The sequence below is a fragment of the Oncorhynchus mykiss genome, chromosome 7, assembly GCF_013265735.2.
Source record: "Oncorhynchus mykiss isolate Arlee chromosome 7, USDA_OmykA_1.1, whole genome shotgun sequence".
Classification (NCBI taxonomy): domain Eukaryota; kingdom Metazoa; phylum Chordata; class Actinopteri; order Salmoniformes; family Salmonidae; genus Oncorhynchus; species Oncorhynchus mykiss.
The window spans coordinates 42,025,103-42,043,647 of NC_048571.1; the positions used below are offsets into that span (position 1 = coordinate 42,025,103).

At 44.2% G+C, this 18,545-nt stretch overlaps 1 protein-coding gene across 2 annotated transcripts in view; it reads left to right on the top strand.

Moving 5' to 3' along the window:
- The window catches only part of LOC110527782 (sodium-coupled neutral amino acid transporter 3), a 58,125-nt gene that overhangs the window by 24,180 nt on the left and 15,400 nt on the right, over positions 1-18,545 (top strand). The window contains exons 2-8 of one of the 2 annotated variants that reach the window (XM_021609287.2): positions 1,515-1,725; positions 2,508-2,528; positions 2,741-2,822; positions 5,191-5,306; positions 14,228-14,301; positions 14,780-14,872; positions 16,296-16,377. In XM_021609287.2, the coding sequence (XP_021464962.2) occupies positions 1,610-1,725; positions 2,508-2,528; positions 2,741-2,822; positions 5,191-5,306; positions 14,228-14,301; positions 14,780-14,872; positions 16,296-16,377 (584 nt within the window). In that variant the 5' untranslated portion in view covers positions 1,515-1,609. The remainder of the gene's footprint in view (positions 1-1,514; positions 1,726-2,507; positions 2,529-2,740; positions 2,823-5,190; positions 5,307-14,227; positions 14,302-14,779; positions 14,873-16,295; positions 16,378-18,545) is intronic. The other variant, XM_021609288.2, reaches the window with a different exon arrangement.

Consider the following 18,545-nt stretch of genomic DNA (forward strand, 5'->3'; position numbering starts at 1 on the left):
CGCCAAACATAACGTTTTGCATTGTTGCCAAAAAGTTCAATTTTGGTTTCATCTGACCAGAGCACCTTCTTCCACATGTTTGGTGTGTCTCCCAGGTGGCTTGTGGCAAACTTTAAACGACACTTTTTATGGATATCTTTAAGAAATGGCTTTCTTCTTGCCACTCTTCCATAAAGGCCAGATTTGTGCAATATACGACTGATTGTTGTCCTATGGACAGAGTCTCCCACCTCAGCTGTAGATCTCTGCAGTTCATCCAGAGTGATCATGGGCCTCTTGGCTGCATCTCTGATCAGTCTTCTCCTTGTATGAGCTGAAAGTTTAGAGGGATGGCCAGGTCTTGGTAGATTTGCAGTGGTCTGATACTCCTTCCATTTCAATATAATCACTTGCACAGTGCTCCTTGGGATGTTTAAAGCTTGAGAAATATTTTTATATCCAAATCCGGCTTTAAACTTCTTCACAACAGTATCTCGGACCTGCCTGGTGTGTTCCTTGTTCTTCATGATGCTCTCTGCACTTTTAACGGACCTCTGAGACTATCACAGTGCAGGTGCATTTATACGGAGACTTGATTACACACAGGTGGATTGTATTCATCATCATTAGTCATTTAGGTCAACATTGGATCATTCAGAGATCCTCACTGAACGTCTGGAGAGAGTTTGCTGCACTGAAAGTAAAGGGGCTGAATAATTTTGCACGCCCAATTTTTCAGTTTTTGATTTGTTAAAAAAGTTTGAAATATCCAATAAATGTCGTTCCACTTCATGATTGTGTCCCACTTGTTGTTGATTCTTCACAAAAAAATACAGTTTTATATCTTTATGTTTGAAGCCTGAAATGTGGCAAAAGGTCGCAAAGTTCAAGGGGGCCGAATACTTTCGCAAGGCACTGTATAAATGCAATACCATGGTAATATTTAGGTACAATGGCAGTACCATGGTACTACCATCATACTTCAAGACTAAAACCATGGCACATGTCCATGATTCAGACTATACCATGGTATATGTGAAAGTACCATAATAGTACTTGTGCTTGTACACCTGTGCTTCTACACCTGCATTGCTTGCTGTTTGGGGTTTTAGGCTGGGTTTCTGTACAGCATTTTGAGATATCAGCTGATGTACGAAGGGCTATATAAATACATTTGATTTGATTTGATTAGTACCATGGTATAAATAAAAGTACCAACGCAAATATTTGTAAGGGCAGCTCAGAAATGGGCTTCCTGTGTAAACACAGCCAATGTATGCAGGAAGTGTTTGAAACAGGTCATATCTTGGGTGTTGAAGTGAAAGGTTTACTGTGTAAATAAGAGTAGCCAGATAGTCATTAGCAGAGAGAGAGACTCGCTGTTCAGGTGTATTGTGGAATTCAGTTGGATGTATTTACAGAAATGCAGTATTAACATACACAAGTGTCCCCAAATGGTCATATCTAGTAGAAAGACAGACAGAAGAGTAGCTATGGGATCTGTGTCAAGAAATACGTCTGTCTCTCTCCTCTAGATACAGTATCTGAGGGAGCAGACTGAGAGGACCACACCCAGTGAACAGACACCACACGAGCCAAACAGACTTCCGGGATAACTGCTGACTAGAGTATGGAGCCGGCACAATCAGAGATGAGCATCTTGGGATGCTCGACCAATGGGAAAGGTCACAACCTAGGAGATGACAAGTATGTGCCTATGAAGACCTTGCCAGAGGAATTAGACACGTGAGTTTCTTTTTGCTGTACATGTACATCATTGTCACATAATTGTATTGCGAAACAGCCACAGCTAATCAGAATCAAGGCTTTGCATATCTGTCTGATAAGCATCTGAAACCTTCTATACACTCACCTGATTGTCTTTGTGCCTCTACACCACAGAAACAATACAATGCGATACAATGAATTTCATTCCAATTGTTTTTGAACTGATGCTTTGATATTGTTATTGCATAAGGGCGGTGGCATTTAGCCCGCTGTTGTGCCCGGCCCATAGACTGGAGAGAGTAATGGGTTTTGTGCTGTGTTGGGTTCAACTGTGAACGTGTCACGTGTTGTCGTCATTTACCTGCCAGTATGGAAACCAAAGCCCATTTAACAGTCTGTAAATGTCATCTGTGTTTTTCTTAAAAAATACAGTAGCCTGTATTCATCAGGGTTTTGGGGTCAATTCCTTTTCAATTCAATCAATTCTGGAAATGAACTGAAATTCTAATTTCAACCCTGATATTCATCCACATGATTCTATCCAAAAGTGGGTGACTTACCCTCTAATACAGACACCATTTTACAGACAGAACTCTTAAAACCCTGTTTCTATTTCCGCCATGCAAATTGTGCTTTGCTCGCCCAGTCCTCCTTGCTAAAGTGTATGACATCAGCAATGAGGATGAGGCGTTTATACGCCGTGAATGACGTCTGAACAGACAATATAACTGATTTCCTAAGTGCATGTTTGCCTTGTTTTTGTCCCATCGTCGCCCTTGGATCCTTTGTTTGCCACACAGAAATGGTACTCAAAATGGCAGGTATGTTTATACTTCAGATATACAGTCACACAGACACAATCTCTATCTAGTAGGCTCACTGACTATGTAACATCGTTACAATCCTTTCAGTGAAGCACCTTGCCACTGTTTCGACAATAAACTCCCTTCTATTTGTGTAGCTTGAGTCCCTCATTTTAAGGTGCCGGTTTTTAGGGACTATCAATTGTAATGTCCTTTTCTGTTTCGCCCAGGTTTGATGATCCCGATGGCATCCTGGAGAGTGAGGAGTTTCTGCCCAACGGAGATGGGACGAAGCCCATGCGCTTCACAGACGTGAGTGTGACTGACTTTACTATCGCCACAACTGAAACATTACTCACTGGGCTGTTTCCCAAATGGCACCCTATTCCCTATGTCTAGCCCATAGGACAAGTTGACATGGCCACAATTGTCATCTATTTCTTGTTATGATGGATGTCACTCATAGCCTACATGTCTTTTTTTTCCTTTGTTAAAGCACATATATGTGCATGAAACTGTAAGCAAAAAACATATGCAGAAATGTGCCTTTCTGCCTTTTTAATTTCTATTTAACGTCAGTGGTCAAGTCAAGGAAGCATCATGACCAATATATTGGCCACACTCCACTTACCAAGACCATTGCCAAATGAGGAGCACTGTCACCGGCTTTTATAGTAAGCCCTGAGGTGTTGTAATGAGCCTACAGTGCTACCGCCCAGCACATCTAGAAGGGAGTGTATTTCATACTGAATTCCTCCCTTGGGATGACGTAGAGGCACCTTCTCAAGGTGATTTCAATGGTAGAGTTGAACCGCTAGGGCCCTCAAAGATCCTCTCAGGACCTCAAAGGCAGTTGCACTGCTTTTTTTCATTGTTTCCCTCTAATCAGGGACTGATTTAGACCTGGGACACCAGGTGGGTGCAATTAATTATCAGGTAGAACCAAAAACCAGCAGACTCCGGACCTCTTTGGGCAAGAGTTGAATAGAAATGCGCTAGGGCCAAAAAAGAGCTAGATTAACTACTAAAATACCAAATATATCACTTTTGCAACAAACTGTCAAAATTAAGACTAGAATTGACATGTTTCACTTAAACTAAGCCTAAAACATCTGGTTTTCGATTATTATTATTTATTTATTTGACATGAAAAGTACTCTTTAAATTTGTCTGTACCCATAGGATAACCCTTTGAAGAACCCTTTTTGGTTCCATGTAGTACCCTTTCTACAGAGGGTTGTACATGGAAACCAAAAGGGTTCTACCTGAACCCAAAAGGGTTCTCCTATGGGGACAGAAGAAGAACCCTTTTGGACCTCTTTTTTTCTAAGAGTGTACCCAGCTAGCACATTTGGTTCCTTCGAAGTTGTGGGAACGTAACTTTTTGGTTTCCCTTTGGTTCTGGGAACAAAGCAATACGTTTCCTGACTAGTAAAACAGAAAATGATTTCAACATTCTTGAACTCCAAGCACAGATAGGACACATGTAAATGAATTTGCTTAGGCATTAGTCATTCAAACACATTCATTTTTCAGGAAGATTTAAACCTATATTCTGATGTCTTTCCATGGAATTAGTCCACTGTAACACCAGGATGGAACTAGCATACCATGTTTTTTTTACTTGTACAAAACTGTTCATTTTAGTCTATTCAAACAGACCCCATGTCAAAGGAAACAAGCATTCCTTAACATTAGGTGTGGCCAATTAGTGGGCGAGGCTAACATACAGTACCTGAACTCACAAGATCAAGAATAGATAGCTTTGTTGAAGCTGAGAACGGAATATATATTTTTTTCAATAACATTCTTAGAACGTTATTTGCACATTACTAATGTTTTCTTGTGTTTTCAAATTTGTATTACCTTTATTTAACTAGGCAAGTCAGTTAAGAAGAAATTCTTATTTTCAATGACGGCCTAGGAACAGTGGGTTTAACTGCTTGTTCAGGGGTAGAATGCCAGATTTCTACCTTGTCAGCTCGGGGATTCGATCTAGCAACCTTTCAGTTACTAGTCCAACACTCTAACCACTAGGCTACCTGCCACCCCGCCCCGCCCCATGGAAAGGGTTCTTAATGTTCTGAGAACATAACTTTAGATGGAGCCATGAGTATTCCTGCAGAAAACGTTATGCTGAAGTACTGAAATTCCCGCAGGAGAATGTTGTTTCTTAACGTTCTCTGAACTATTAGAGAATATTCCCAATGTCAAACCAGTTGGAGTGCGTTCCTAGAACATTACCCAAATGTAATTAAATGTATCCATGTTTGAACGTTTAGTAATAGTTCTGTTAAAGTAATGAAATACCAAGATCAATAACGTTATTTTTGTAAAGTTCCTTAAATGTGCTGAGGATGTTCCAAGGCCAATCAACTATCCTGCACCAATCCCAGAACATTCCCAGAACGTTCTTGAAAGGTTGTATGTAACAACCACACTCACACCAAGCTCTAAGAAACATATGGTTATCAGAAAATGATGTGCTAGCTGGGTAGAGAATAGGGTGTCAATGTGGGGTGCCATTTGGGAAGCAGACACTATGCTAATGACACATTCGGCTTGTCACATTGCACTTGACAAGAACATGAATTTTGAAATGTAAGAAAATCTTAACTTTTCAGCTATACATTATTATTGAATTAACTAAATCTGAGATTGTTGTATTTGTTTTGATTAGTTTGAGGGAAAGACATCTTTCGGCATGTCTGTGTTCAACCTGGGGAATGCTATCATGGGCAGTGGAATCCTGGGACTGGCTTATGCCATGGCCAACACTGGCATACTCCTCTTCCTGTAAGTCAAACTGTCAGCTTTCTACATGTCTCTACATGTCTGTAATAATGACCGTAAGTCGCTCCGGATAAGAGCGTCTGTTAAAGTGCCAAAATGTCAAATCCTGCCCATGCTTCTTAACGGTCTCCTAGTCTTTTCATTCCCAACTTGGCTTAGTGTTTTTGTCCTTCCTCTTCTCATAAAACCCGGGAAATGGCAAAACAACACACTGACTTTCAAATCACTGACACACTGAGCACAGACACAGTAGGAGTCACACATTAGCTATTGGTTGGTCTCTGTTGATAGTAGCGCTGCCAGCTTGTTGTGATATGATATCCCTTTGCTTAACAAGAGTGCCTGTAGAGAACGTGCTCCCCAGTCCCAGTTATAGCCTTTAGGTTGCACATAGAGTCCACACTGTGGAAAGGGCCAGGGTGGGGGTTGAAAATAGCCACGACCTTCGCTTGTAGGAGGGAGCTGGGACAGCCAGGAATGCTATTTGCCCAGAGCCCCAGCCTGCCTGCCTCAAGAAGGGTCCTGTGCCTGGGTGGAGTGATAAGGGGCCAGGGTGGGGCTGGAGGCAGGGTAAGGGTCTGTGGTGACGTGACACTTCTCATGGCATGATCCACACTATCCCCTCCCTCCCATCCTCCAGTATTCTCCAACCCTTGTCCCCGCCCTTGTGGGCACATACAGGCCCCAGAAAGGCCACAGCCCAGAATAGCCCCCCGCCTGCCAGTCCCCACGCCACTGGCCCCCTCTGTAGCGTTGGACATGTCCTCCCCTCTCCTTGCTCTGTCCCTCCTCCCTCTGCCCCCCCCCCCGTCCTTCTCATGGAAACATACAGCTTCTCATGGAAACATACAGCTTCTCATGGAAACATACAGCTCCTGTTTATCGCTTTTGTGACTCCAGGTTATAGTACAGGAGAGCTTAGGTTCAAAAGGTTTAGACAGATATATGTGTTTGGACTTTGAGAAGCAGGAATCAATTCACATGGATTTTATTGTGTATTCTGCCCCATGGATTTTTCTTTCCATCCTAGTACAGTATTATCGACTTTGGACTCAAAGTATTGTCTTCTGGTAAAAGTAAGCTGATAAGTCTAGATTCCTGTAGCAAGCAAGATGTGATCAAATTTTGAAGTCCTTGTTCCAAGTCCTATCTTTTCCCATGGAAAAACAGATCATGTTATATTAGCAACTATATTGGATATTGGTTGCATTGCGGGTGTGACCGACACAGGGGCTTCTTTGTCTCTCGAGGGTAACTAACTGTACAAAATACAGGGTTTCTCAAGGGAGACCTAAATAGATGTTCTCTACCTCCCTCAGCATATTATCACACCCTAGCAGTTCCAATGGGATGTGGGGAGAGCTCTGAAAACGCCATTTAAACACAAGACCTGAGAACTCAGATTCCACGCTCACAACTTGACATTTCCTGGACAATGAACCAAACCAACCATTAAGCAGCTCATAATGGCTCTCGTGACTCCTGCACTCTAAAAACTGCTGGTTTAAAAAGCAACTCAGCACTGGGTAAATAGTGGGCAGAACACAAGTCAGGTTATTTTTGACCCAGCACTTGGGTCACTTAGTTGGGTTATTGAGCTATGCTCAGATGGGCAGTATTTCTGTTACATTTATTTAAAATTCATATTTGAATTACGTCTGAGTATTTTGCTTTACACTGGGCTGAACTACACTCCAATGTATTTTGTGACAAGATACTTTTGAAAGCTGTAATTTGTATTTTCAAAATTCTACACCATTTCTTTATAGTGGTTCATAATTTTGTGGCCCCCCTTCACCCTAAACTGGTATTAGAAGTCTGATCGGACTTTGGTGTTGATAAGAGTGTCTGCTAAATGAACTAAATATAAATGTATATGTAAATAATAAACAAATGCAAAGCAAGCCAATGTAAAATTCTAATGAGTTCCGCCCCGAAACAAGTCTAATGGCAATACCCAGTGTGCTTTGCATTTGCTCATTTTCACATATACATTTTGGCCATTTAGCACAGGGTTTCCCAAACTCGGTTCTGAGGGCCCCCCTTGGGTGCACGTTTTGCTTTTAGTCCTAGCCCTACACCGCTGATTTAAATAATCAAAGCTTGATGATGAGTTGGTTATTTGAATCAGCTGTGTAGAGCTAGGGCAAAAAAAAAACATGCACCCAGGGGGCCCCAGGATTTAGCAGAAACCCTGATATAGCAGATGCTCTTATCCAGAGTGACAGTGCATTCAAGGTAGATAAACAACATATCACAGTCATAGCAAGTAAGATGTTTCCATCTTATATTTTATTTTGATACATTGTCTTTAGGGTATTTTATAGTTGTAATTTGTAATTTAAACCCATCCCTGGCTATTACCCACCGGGTCAGATCAGAAGACTGGAGGCATGGCTTAGTAGGCGTGTGGCATTCTGATTGTTATTTTTGTCGACCCGTGAGAATAAATGTCATTCAGCATTGTCAACACAATTGAGTACTGACGCATTTGTAGCTTTAATAAGGCTTACACAAGCGTATGAGTTCCTCAAGTGTCTATGCATATCCCAATGTTGGGATAGGTACCACTGTGTTATGATGTTTAAATAATAATGTTATTAAAAAAAAACTTTAAAAAAAATGCATTCAATAAAAAAAACAGGTAGCAATAATCAGTCCATCAATTAGTTAATCAGTCAGTCAATCTGTAGGAGTGGTTGACGGTGTGTTAGTGTCTTTGTGCTGTGGGAGGGAAAGTGGTGGGGACTGGGCTGGCAGTTGCTGGATAGATGTAGTAGTTGTGGCTGGTCGGTGCTGTGTCCAGGGTTGTTGCTGGTGTTAGGGCTATGACTGGGACCAGGAAAACCTGGGTTAGTGTTTGGGCTGGGTTGGATATAAGGGGGTGGTGCCGGGACTGGGGAAAACAGGACCGGTAACCAGGAACTAGGGCTGGTGCTGGGTCGGGATCTGTAGAGGGGAAGAAGGAAAATCTGAGCAGCAAGTAGAAACACAATGGAGCCTTAGACCCAGAGGTCAATGGTGGTACTTCCATGTGGGCTGCTTCCCTGTGGGCTGCTCGGCTGAAGATATTTTGGCCCTCCTCCATGCTTCGTCTGGTGGTTTGATGCTTGGGCTGACACTGGAAGCCGGGTACTGGGTTGGTGCTGGGACTGGATCTGCAGAAGGGAGGAAATACAACCTGGGGAGCAAGCAGACACCCAAGGGAGTCCTAGACTATTGTGGCACTCCCCTGTGGTCCGCTCGCTACGGGTGAAGGTCTGGTGAGAGGGATAAGTGCAATGGGAGAAAGGGGGAAATGGATGGAGAGGGATCAGAGGGTGGGGGTGATGGAGGGTATGTTCATCAGTCTGGGCTGGTGTTGGAGGAGGAGCGGTGTGGCGATAAGGCTGGACGCTGGAACACAGAGGGAACAAAAAGGGCCCACACCCACCTGTCCACGGAGCACTCCAAAACAGCTGGTGGGTGACTTCAGTGTGAGCGCCAATGTAGGGGCAGTTCTCTGTACGTAGCTTGTGCCGTCTGTAGATGGATTCCCTAGTGGGGAGGCAACCATGAACAGCCGCCTGAGGAAAGGGGGGTCTGGACTGAGGTTGGCTGGCTTGCTGCTGTGCAGGATCAGGGGTGGGGTGGGGTGGGGTGGGGAGGGCTAAGGGAGGTGGATCTGGGTCACTAAGTAGTGGACGGAGCATAGCCTCTGTTGTTTCCTAGCGTGATGGTACTGGGGAGGTTTTGGATTCCGCCCACTCCAGGTTGGGTCCGGTCTTAACAGGAACTGCCATTTTCGTGCCCCAGTCCAGGCGTGGTCTTTGTCCAGGACCCTCCTAGCTACTGACTTGAGGGTGGCTAACCTGTTTAACCAAACTTCTATTTCCTAGTTCTGGATGCATTCCTTGTTAAAATATACTGTAACTATCTTGGATTCTGTGGCAGAAAGTGGGTATGCTCAGAGTGTAAGGTTCTGTATTTATTTTCTAAGTCAACCTTGTGTTCTGTTTCGTTGTGTTCTTGAACGTAGCCCTGTATCTTTGTGTTCTTGAACGTAGCCCCGTCTTTCATTTTTGTTCATTGATTTCACCTGTGTCAGTTAGTTCACCTGGTCTCCAACCCCTTTCACCGGTTCATTTGGAACTTCAGTTCTACTGCCGCTCCCCTCACTGCCCTTACCAGCCACAAGATCTGCTTTCAACAACTTGAAACGTTTTTTCACCTCAGCTCCTGTCCTTCGCCAATCTCATCCGACCCTTCCTTTTACTCTGGAGATGGATGCCTCCGAAGTAGGAGTAGGAGCCATACTCTCTCAGTGGATGGGACCACCTCCAAAATCACATTCCTGTGCCGCCTTCTCCAGGAAGTTATCCTCCGCTGAGAGGAATTACGATGTGGGGAACAGAGAACTCCTCGCCATCAATCTGGCCCTCGAGGAGTGGCACCACTGGTTGGAGGGCGCACAACATCCCTTTCTCGTCCTAACAGATCATCGTAATCTGGAATATATCAGAGGGGCCAAGAGGTTAAACTCCAGGCAAGCCTGCTGGGCTCTCTTCACATGCTTCCATTTTCATGTTACTTACATCCCTGGGAAGAAAAACGTAAAAGCTGATGCTCTCTCCTGCCAGTTTGACCTTTCGACCAGTAACTCAGACCCTACACCCATTCTTCCCCTTCCTCTTGCATTATGAGACCGGGTACAGTGGGAGGTTCACTCGGCCATACAAGAAGCCCTAGCCTCAGACCCGGCTCCTCCTGAGACACCAGCTGGGAAGAGTTACGTACCAGCAGCTGTTAGACCCCAAATGATAAAATGGTGTCACACGTCCTTGGGGTCAGGACATCCGTGCATTACACAAACCACTGAACTTCTAGCCCATAAGTTCTGGTGGTCCTCATTGGCATCCGGCGTAAGGGATTACGTACTCTCCTGTCCAGTCTGCGCCCAAACAAAAAGCCCTCGTCATCTCCCTTCTAGTAAGCTTCAACCTTTGCCAATCCTTTAGACCCTGGTCCCACATAGCTGTTGACTTCATCACAGACATTCCTGAATCCTCTGGTAACACCACCATCCTTGTCATAGACCATTTTTCAAAAATGTGTCTGATTCCTCTTCCTCATTTACTTAACGCCATGGAATTGGCTGAGTTTATGTTCCATCTGTATGGGATTCCGGTAGACATCGTCTCTGACAGTGGGCCCCAGTTTGTCTCCCGGGTGTGGCGAGACTTCTGTGACCGACTGGGGGTCGCCTTCAGCCTCTCTTCCGGGTACCATCCCCAGACCAACGGGCAGACAGAACGCCTGAACCAAGAAATAGGGAAGTACCTCCACCAACAACGTTCTGCCTCTCCACACAACTGGAGTCGGTAGTATCGGCAGGAAGCCTCTAATACCCAGAAATGCTTTGCCGACAGACGCCGCTGACATATGCCACTCTTTCACCCCGGACAGTGTGTGTGGCTCTCTACCAGAGACATCCTGCTCCGCCTCCCCTGCAAAAGGTTCTGTCCTCGCGTCATTCGGGACCAATGAGGGGGGGGGGGGGGTACTGTAAGGTTCTGTATTTATTTTATTAGTCAACCTTGTGTTCTGTTTAGTTGTGTTCTTGGACGTAGCCCTGTCTTTCATTTTTGTTCATTGCTTTCACCTGTGTTAGTTACTCACCTGGTCTCTCAGCTCCTTATTTAGTTCAGTTCATTCTGTTTGTGCCTTTGTGAGGTATTGTTCGTTTTGTCTCTACCAAGCCTTTTTCTAGCTCGTTTGTGAGAACCAGTTATAGCCTTCGGTCCTTGTTTTGATTCACCTGCCTGTTTGCCTACCTGTGTATAACCATTGCCTGCCTGTGACCACGATTCCTGCCTTCTGCGAAGGCAAAATAAACACCTGCCGCGCTCTGTGCGTGAATCTACCACTTTTTCTCCCTGAGTAATCATTACACAGAGTTTGTTACACAGGGCTGAATCTTTGCACTTTCTGAATTATGACCCAAATTGGGGGCCTTGAAACTAACTTCAAATTATTCCGGTGGCCTTCATCAGGCAGTTCAGGTTAGATGGCACAATGCCCATACGGCTCTGGATAACTGCCCTACTCTTATGTAAGCCTTATTAAAGCTACTAAAGTGTCAGTGCTTAACCTTAACGTTGCTAACAATACAACAGAAAAGATTAACAGAGTAAAATTACATTTACTCACTCGTGGCCAAAAATAACTACCTAAATGCCACTCCCCTACTAAGCCACACCTCCAGTCTTCTGCTATGACCCTGTGGATTATGCTCATTAACCCAGCATCAACAACCCAACTTAAAGAAAACAATGGGTTGTTTGTGATCCAACTGGCTGGGTCAAAATAACTCAATGTGTGTTTGGTCCAATATTTACCCAAATTGGGTTGTTTTCAACACAGCAATTATTTGAGTGCTGGAATGTCAGGCCTCAACCTATGTGCCCACACTGTGGCCAGATGCTAGGATCCTTACCTCTACTGTGGTCAGTAGTCTAGGGGCCTCCATCTGGCTGCAGGGGCCGGACTCTGAGGTCTGGGAAAGGTGACGGTACTGGGAGTGCCCTCTGACCATCTAGGAATGCTGACTGGGGAATGTTCAGCTCCCTTCCTCATGGGTCAGTGCTTCTGTAGGCAGACTGCGGCTCCTCTCTGGTCTCCCTTTCGGGCACAGGGGTCTAAGAGGGAGATGGGTTGTGGGGAAACGCTCTCTCTCAGATTACACTGGGCCAGGATTGCTGGAAGGAGAGTTATGTTTTTTGTTATACCCCCCCCCACACACACACACCTCGCTACTGGGTTCTTACTCCAACATGATCTTCTCAGACTGTTGGTAACATTATTAGCATTTTCATAACATTCAGAGTCTGCTGAGAAAGCACTTGCCTTTATTAACTCTCTGGGCTTGAGCCCTGAGATCACATGGCTACAGTTGGTAGTTAACCAGCCAGTTGGCTTTGTTCTAGCTAGTGTACTTCACTTTCCCTTCAGGATACAATTAATGCCTTTTCAGTGAAACCTTAATATGTTTCTTTTGGAATTATACTGAGGCAGTAATCTCAAACTGAAATTTATTTTGGTTTTATAAGTCAAGCCACTAAGTGCAAGGGTTTGTCATAGAAATGTGTGTGTGCTATTCTTACATATTGATAGAGAGGAGCTGAGGCCTTTACTACTACAGTTAGTTCTGAGCTTGTTAGTTGCTATGCTCAACTAACCTCCTTTTATTGCATTGAAATGAGGCAATTACATGTCTTATCATGTACAGTTGAAGTCAGAAGTTTACATACACTTTAGCCAAATACATTTAAACTCAGTTTTTCACAGTTCCTGACATTTAATCCTAGTACAATTCCCTGTCTTAGGTCAGTTAGGATTGCCACTTTATTTTAAGATTGTGAAATGTCAGAATAATAGTAGAGGGTGATTTATTTCAGCTTTTATTTATTTCATCACATTCCCAGTGGGTCAGAAATTTACATACACTCAATTAGTATTTGGTAGAATTGCCTTTAAATTGTTTACCTTGGATCAAATGTTTCGGGTAGCCCTCCACAAGCTTCCCACAATAAGTTGGGTGAATTTTGGCACATTTCCTCCTGACAGAGCTGGTGTAACTGAGTTAGGTTTGTAGGCCTCGTTGCTCACACACACTTTTTCAGTTCTGCCCACCAAATGTCTATAGGATTGAGGTCCGGGCATTGTGATGGCCACTTCAATACCTTGACTTTTTTGTCCTTACGCCATTTTGCCACAACTTTGGAAGTATGCTTGCGGTCATTGTCCATTTGGAAGACCCATTTGTGACCAAGCTTTAAATTCCTGACTGATGTCTTGAGATGTTGCTTCAATATATCCACATAATTTTCCTCCTCATGATGCCATCTATTTTTGTGAAGTGCAGCAGTCCCTCCTGCAGCAAAGCACCCCCATAACATGAGGCTGCCACCCCCGTGCTTCACGGTTCGGTTGGTGTTCTTCGGCTTGCAAGCCTCCCCCTTTTTCCTCCAAACATAACGATGATCATTATGGCCAAACAGTAATATTTTTGTTTCATCAGACCAGAGACATTTCTCCAAAAAGTACGATCTTTATCCCCATGTGCAGTTGCAAACTGAAGTCTAGCTTTTTTTTATGGTGGTTTTAGAGCAGTGGCTTCTTCCTTGCAGAGCAGCCTTTCAAGTTACATCGTTATAGGACTCGTTTTACTGTCGATATAGATACTTTTGTACCCGTTTCCTCCAGCATCTTCACAAGGTAATTAATTCACTGTTGTTCTGGGATTGATTTGCACTTTTCGCACCAAAGTACATTCATCTCTAGGAGACGGAACGCATCTCCTTCCTGGGCATATGAAGGCTGCGTGGTCTCATGGTGTTTATACTTGCATACTATTGTTTGTACAGATGAACGTGGTACCTTCAGGCGTTTGGAAATTGCTCCCAAGGATGAACCGGACTTGTGGAAGTCTACAAAAAAATATTTTCTGAGGTCTTGGTTGATTTCTTTAGATTTTCCGATGATTTCAAGCAAAGAGGCACTGCGTTTGACGGTAGGCCTTGAAATACATCCACAGGTACACCTCCAATTGAATCAAATTATGTCAATTAGCTTATCAAAAGCTTCTAAAGCCATGACATAATTTTCTGGAATTTTCCAAGCTGTTTAAAGGCACAGTCGACTTAGTGTATGTAAACTTCTTACCCACCGGAATTGTGATACAGTGAAATAATCTGTCTGTAAAAAATTGGTGAAAAAATTACTTGTGTCATGCACAAAGTAGATGTCCTAACCGACTTGCCAAAACTATAGTTTGTTAACAAGAGATTTGTGGAGTCATTGAAAAACACGTTTTAATGACTCCAACCTAAGTGTATATGTAAACTTCAGACTTCAACTGTACTTTCTTTCCCTCCTTCCTCCAGGTTTCTTCTGACTGTTGTGGCGGTCCTCTCCTGCTATTCCATTCACCTGCTGCTCAAATCCTCTGGCATTGTGGGTAAGCTGGCCCGCGTCTTCAGTTGACCTCATGCTTCAATAGTGCATGTGTAACAACACTGTAACCCATAGGGATGGGTCACACTGTTGCTGAACCATTGAGAGGAGATGATGGTATTACATATTGGGGGCCGTTGCAGTGTCAAGTCACAGGGATTGGGCCAGTTGGAGAAAGATATTATGGCTTGCATATTTGCCACGTTAGCATGTCTTGATTCATTTGGTATTTCCCTGTATTTCTGTGAATAGTTCCCCAATGGCCAATCATTAAGGATGTTTAACAAAACCTAATATATTGTTCTTCATATTCAGCTGTAGGTGCCTAGCATGGAAATAGAGGCCCGGCATGAAAAACCTGTAAATGAACCAGTGAGATTCTACACTGACTATCTAACTAAGTGTTGTTTAACTTACTACCTGGGTGTCCCCCTGTAAAAGTTGTGTAATGATGATGTTGCGCAACCCACTTTCTCTCCCAGGAATCCGAGCCTATGAACAGCTTGGCTACAGGGCCTTTGGTACCCCAGGCAAGATGGCCGCTGGCATCGCCATCACACTGCAGAACATCGGAGGTGAGAAGTCACTGTGGTCACTGGTCTAGTGGCCCACGACACAAATCTCTGTGTGTTTGTAGAGTGTATGGTGCTATTATAAATCACAAAGCTCAGCAGCAGACTGTCTCGTCTTCCTGGCCGTTCGATTCACCTAAAACTGTCTACTTGGAGTGCAGCCCTTCACATTACCCACCTATATACTCCAGTCCATATTTACATAGCGCTAATACAGCCCTAACTTAACCCTTATGGTTTCAATATGCTGGTCTGGGAAACATGACTGTAGACATTTGAGGAAATTAGCTCTCTTTGTCTGTCTCCCTCTCTCTCCCCATCTCTAGTCTCTCTGTATGATATAGGGGAGTATTTTAGGACCTAAAGCCAGCCGTCCAGTATATATTATATATATTTTTTATTTAACCTTAATTTAACTAGGCCAGTCAAACAGCTGTTGCCGTGGATGTGGTGGTGTGTTGGCATTGGTTAGACTTCCCTCACACTGCTAACAACCACTGAACAGTGCCGTGGCTGCCTGCCTGGCTGGCTGCGTGTGTGCGTACTTGGGCTAATCCCTGGCTGTGACAGACACAGTCAGCAGTAGTCAGAAGCCATGTCACCAATCTTTGATTTGTTTTGGGACCAGATAAATAGCTTGCAATTGTTCTAAATCTATTTACAACTAATGCCTTTTGAAACCCACTTTCCACACCGTATTATTTTCTAGATATCTGTAAGTATTTCTTTCTCGCTCGCTAGATAAGGTGGGATCTTTTTGTGTCTGTAAAATTAAGAATGCAAGAAATGGATATGGAAATGCCTTTATGTGCAAGTATTGGTATAATAACCATCATATCATGAGATTACATGTTGTGTGGTCCTCCCACCACGACTCGGGAAAGCATACAGTTTATTAGGCTACAGATGAACTAAGTTATGATGAACTTTACCAGGTTGTGAAAGTGAAAGCGGTGATTGATGCTCCTTTCCAATAAATGTCGAGGGTCTTATTCCCGGAGACATGACGATCGACGCTTTGCTGGCGTTTGACCAATAAAAATATTATCGCTCGTTTGTCCATAATAGTCTCATCGTGTAGGCCTCTCCTACCCGCACTGTATCTGCCAGCTGTTGGGTAGAGCACACGCGCCAAGACCAGAGTGGGCACATATGCATTTTTTTGGACCAAACCATCAGTAGTTGGTTTGCAATGGAATCCCATTTCAATTGTATTATTTAAGTTAATTTAATGTGCAATATGTCACCCCGCACAGCCTTTTATCCCCAACAAGTCAATTTGATGGAGAGAAAAAATTCAGGTGGGAAAATTTGCATATTTCATGTGGATTGTAGAATATTCGCATGAAAATCTGTTGCCAGTTGAATGGAAACCTAGCTACTGACTGTGTCACTCATAGTTCTGTCTGTCTCTATTCCCTCACAGCCATGTCCAGCTACCTGTACATCGTCAAGTCTGAGTTCCCATTGGTCATCCAGGCCTTCAGTAGGGCGGACCCCACCGCTGAGTGAGTACTCATTGGCCTATCCACTAGATCTACCTGAACATTTCTCTACATTCCAGTGCCAAGTTTAGTAGGCGAATGTTTGCACATAGAAAATGCATGAGTAGAGTCGATGTGATTCCTTATTCTACATGTCAGAGGCATGTTTGTTCTATAAAGTATATTTATATCTGAATGTTCCACACCATTGTGCTCTGCTGAACGTTCAGATGTAGGCCACTGCCTAGAGACGGCCCTTTCTGCCTTGTGTAGCTTTAGCTGGTAGCTGAGCTTGTACCATTACCCAGGATCACCTGGCATGAGCTGTGGGGTGGTGTCCTCAGAGGTTGATGCCGTGTACAGTGGCCTGGTGGCCTTGGCCTAGTATTCCAGGGGAGGGGTGGGGCAGGGGCGTGAGTCTGCTATTGGCTAGACAGAACAAAGGGGAATGGCTAGCACACGCCTCTTCTCCCGGTCCAACCCGCCAGGTTGAGGTGACAACTGCTACAAACAGCAGTATTGTGGTGATGGGAGTGGTGTGTTGGGGCGCAACTGCGGTCTCTGGCGGTAAGAACGGGATTCCTGCTCTGCTACTCCCCCTGACCGGATCTAAAAACAAACTCTGGACTATAGACCGGAGAGGATAGGGAGTGCTGAGAGCTGAGCCCTGTCCTGCTCTACCCAACCAGCCAGCCAAGCAGGCTGCTCTAGGAAATGTCATTCCTCAACTCCCTTCTCTGTTAGTCTGTCCAAAGGGCTCAGCCCTGCATCAAAGCACACTGGCTATAGTTGACACGGGGGAGTTGAATACATGAAATAAATGTACAGCAGTGCAGCTAGAAGAGCAGGAAAATGGACTCATATTAAATCACAATGGTGTTGAGACGGCTTCACCATCCGTTCTCTCTGCTCTGGGTCTGACCCCTGTTTGTCATCCGGCCTGATGTTCTGCCTCCTGTCTGTGTTCATTTGTGTCCTGTAGCTAAGTGTTTCAGTGTTGCAGTTATGCGTGTGTGTTTCATTTCTGGGAGAGTGCAGAGATTTCTCCATTGGGATTTTAGAGCTCTTTGAAGGCCTGTCAGCACCCTTTGTGTTGATTTGGAGGGGTGTGACAGATTCAAATTGTGACATGTGTGTGTGTGTGTGTTGGGGGTAGGACCAGCAGTATGCTGGTTCACGCACACACGCGCTCATGTGACAGCTGACAGTTGGCCAACCTCAAGAGGCCACACTCAATGTATTGTCAGCCCAGGCCCAAACATGACATGAATAAGACTCTCGACGCCCAGACATCCACCCACTTACAGAGGTTTTCCCGCAGAGGTTGGTATTTAGACATTTTGAAATTGACGGGAAAGTGTGCGTATCAACATTTTGTTTATCAATACATGATTGTGTTTCTATCTCCTGCCTTGGTATAGGCTCTGAGATTAAACAGGCTATGTCATACATCCTATCGCACAGCAATACTGTAGCCTACCCCATACTGTCATAGGCTACCGGTCTATTTACTGTCATGCGTGGTTGTCTGTTCAATGAGCGATTGAAAAATGGTAGCCTAACACTTGTTGCGTAGAGGGAATAAACCAGTCATGTCAGAAAAGAGAGACATGCCCTGCAATATTATTATGATTTAGGCCTGTGCAATAAAAGTCAAATGTATAGGAGACATGCTGCTATGTGATCTTCTTACCAATGGGAAATGCATTTGTTTTATCATTAGGCCTACGCTTTAATGTTTTTTATTAGCATACCATTATTATGATTCCTGTGCATCAAACACCACCTCCGTTTCACCCAAAAGAACAATATTTGCTTGCAATACAGTTGCTCAACCACTAGAAGTTATGCTTAAGCGTGGTCTGAGATTTGCGTGGAGATACGCACACTTTCCCGTCAATTTCAAAATGTCTAAATACCAACCTTTGCAGGAAAACTGGTCTTTTTAGTCTTTTCCGTGCGCACGCACCAGTTTTCCCGCAAAGGTTGGTAGGGGTTTGTTTATGGCCTTGGGCTCTTTAAATAGAGTTGGGTTTACAGTGATTCATACAGTGTGTCTGACGGCTGGATTAGGGCCTCTCTCGCGCGCGCACACACACACACACACACTTGTTTTACTATCCTTGTGTGGACCAAGCAATTGATTCCCATTCAAAATCCTCAAAACCCTAAACCAAACCTTAATTGTAACC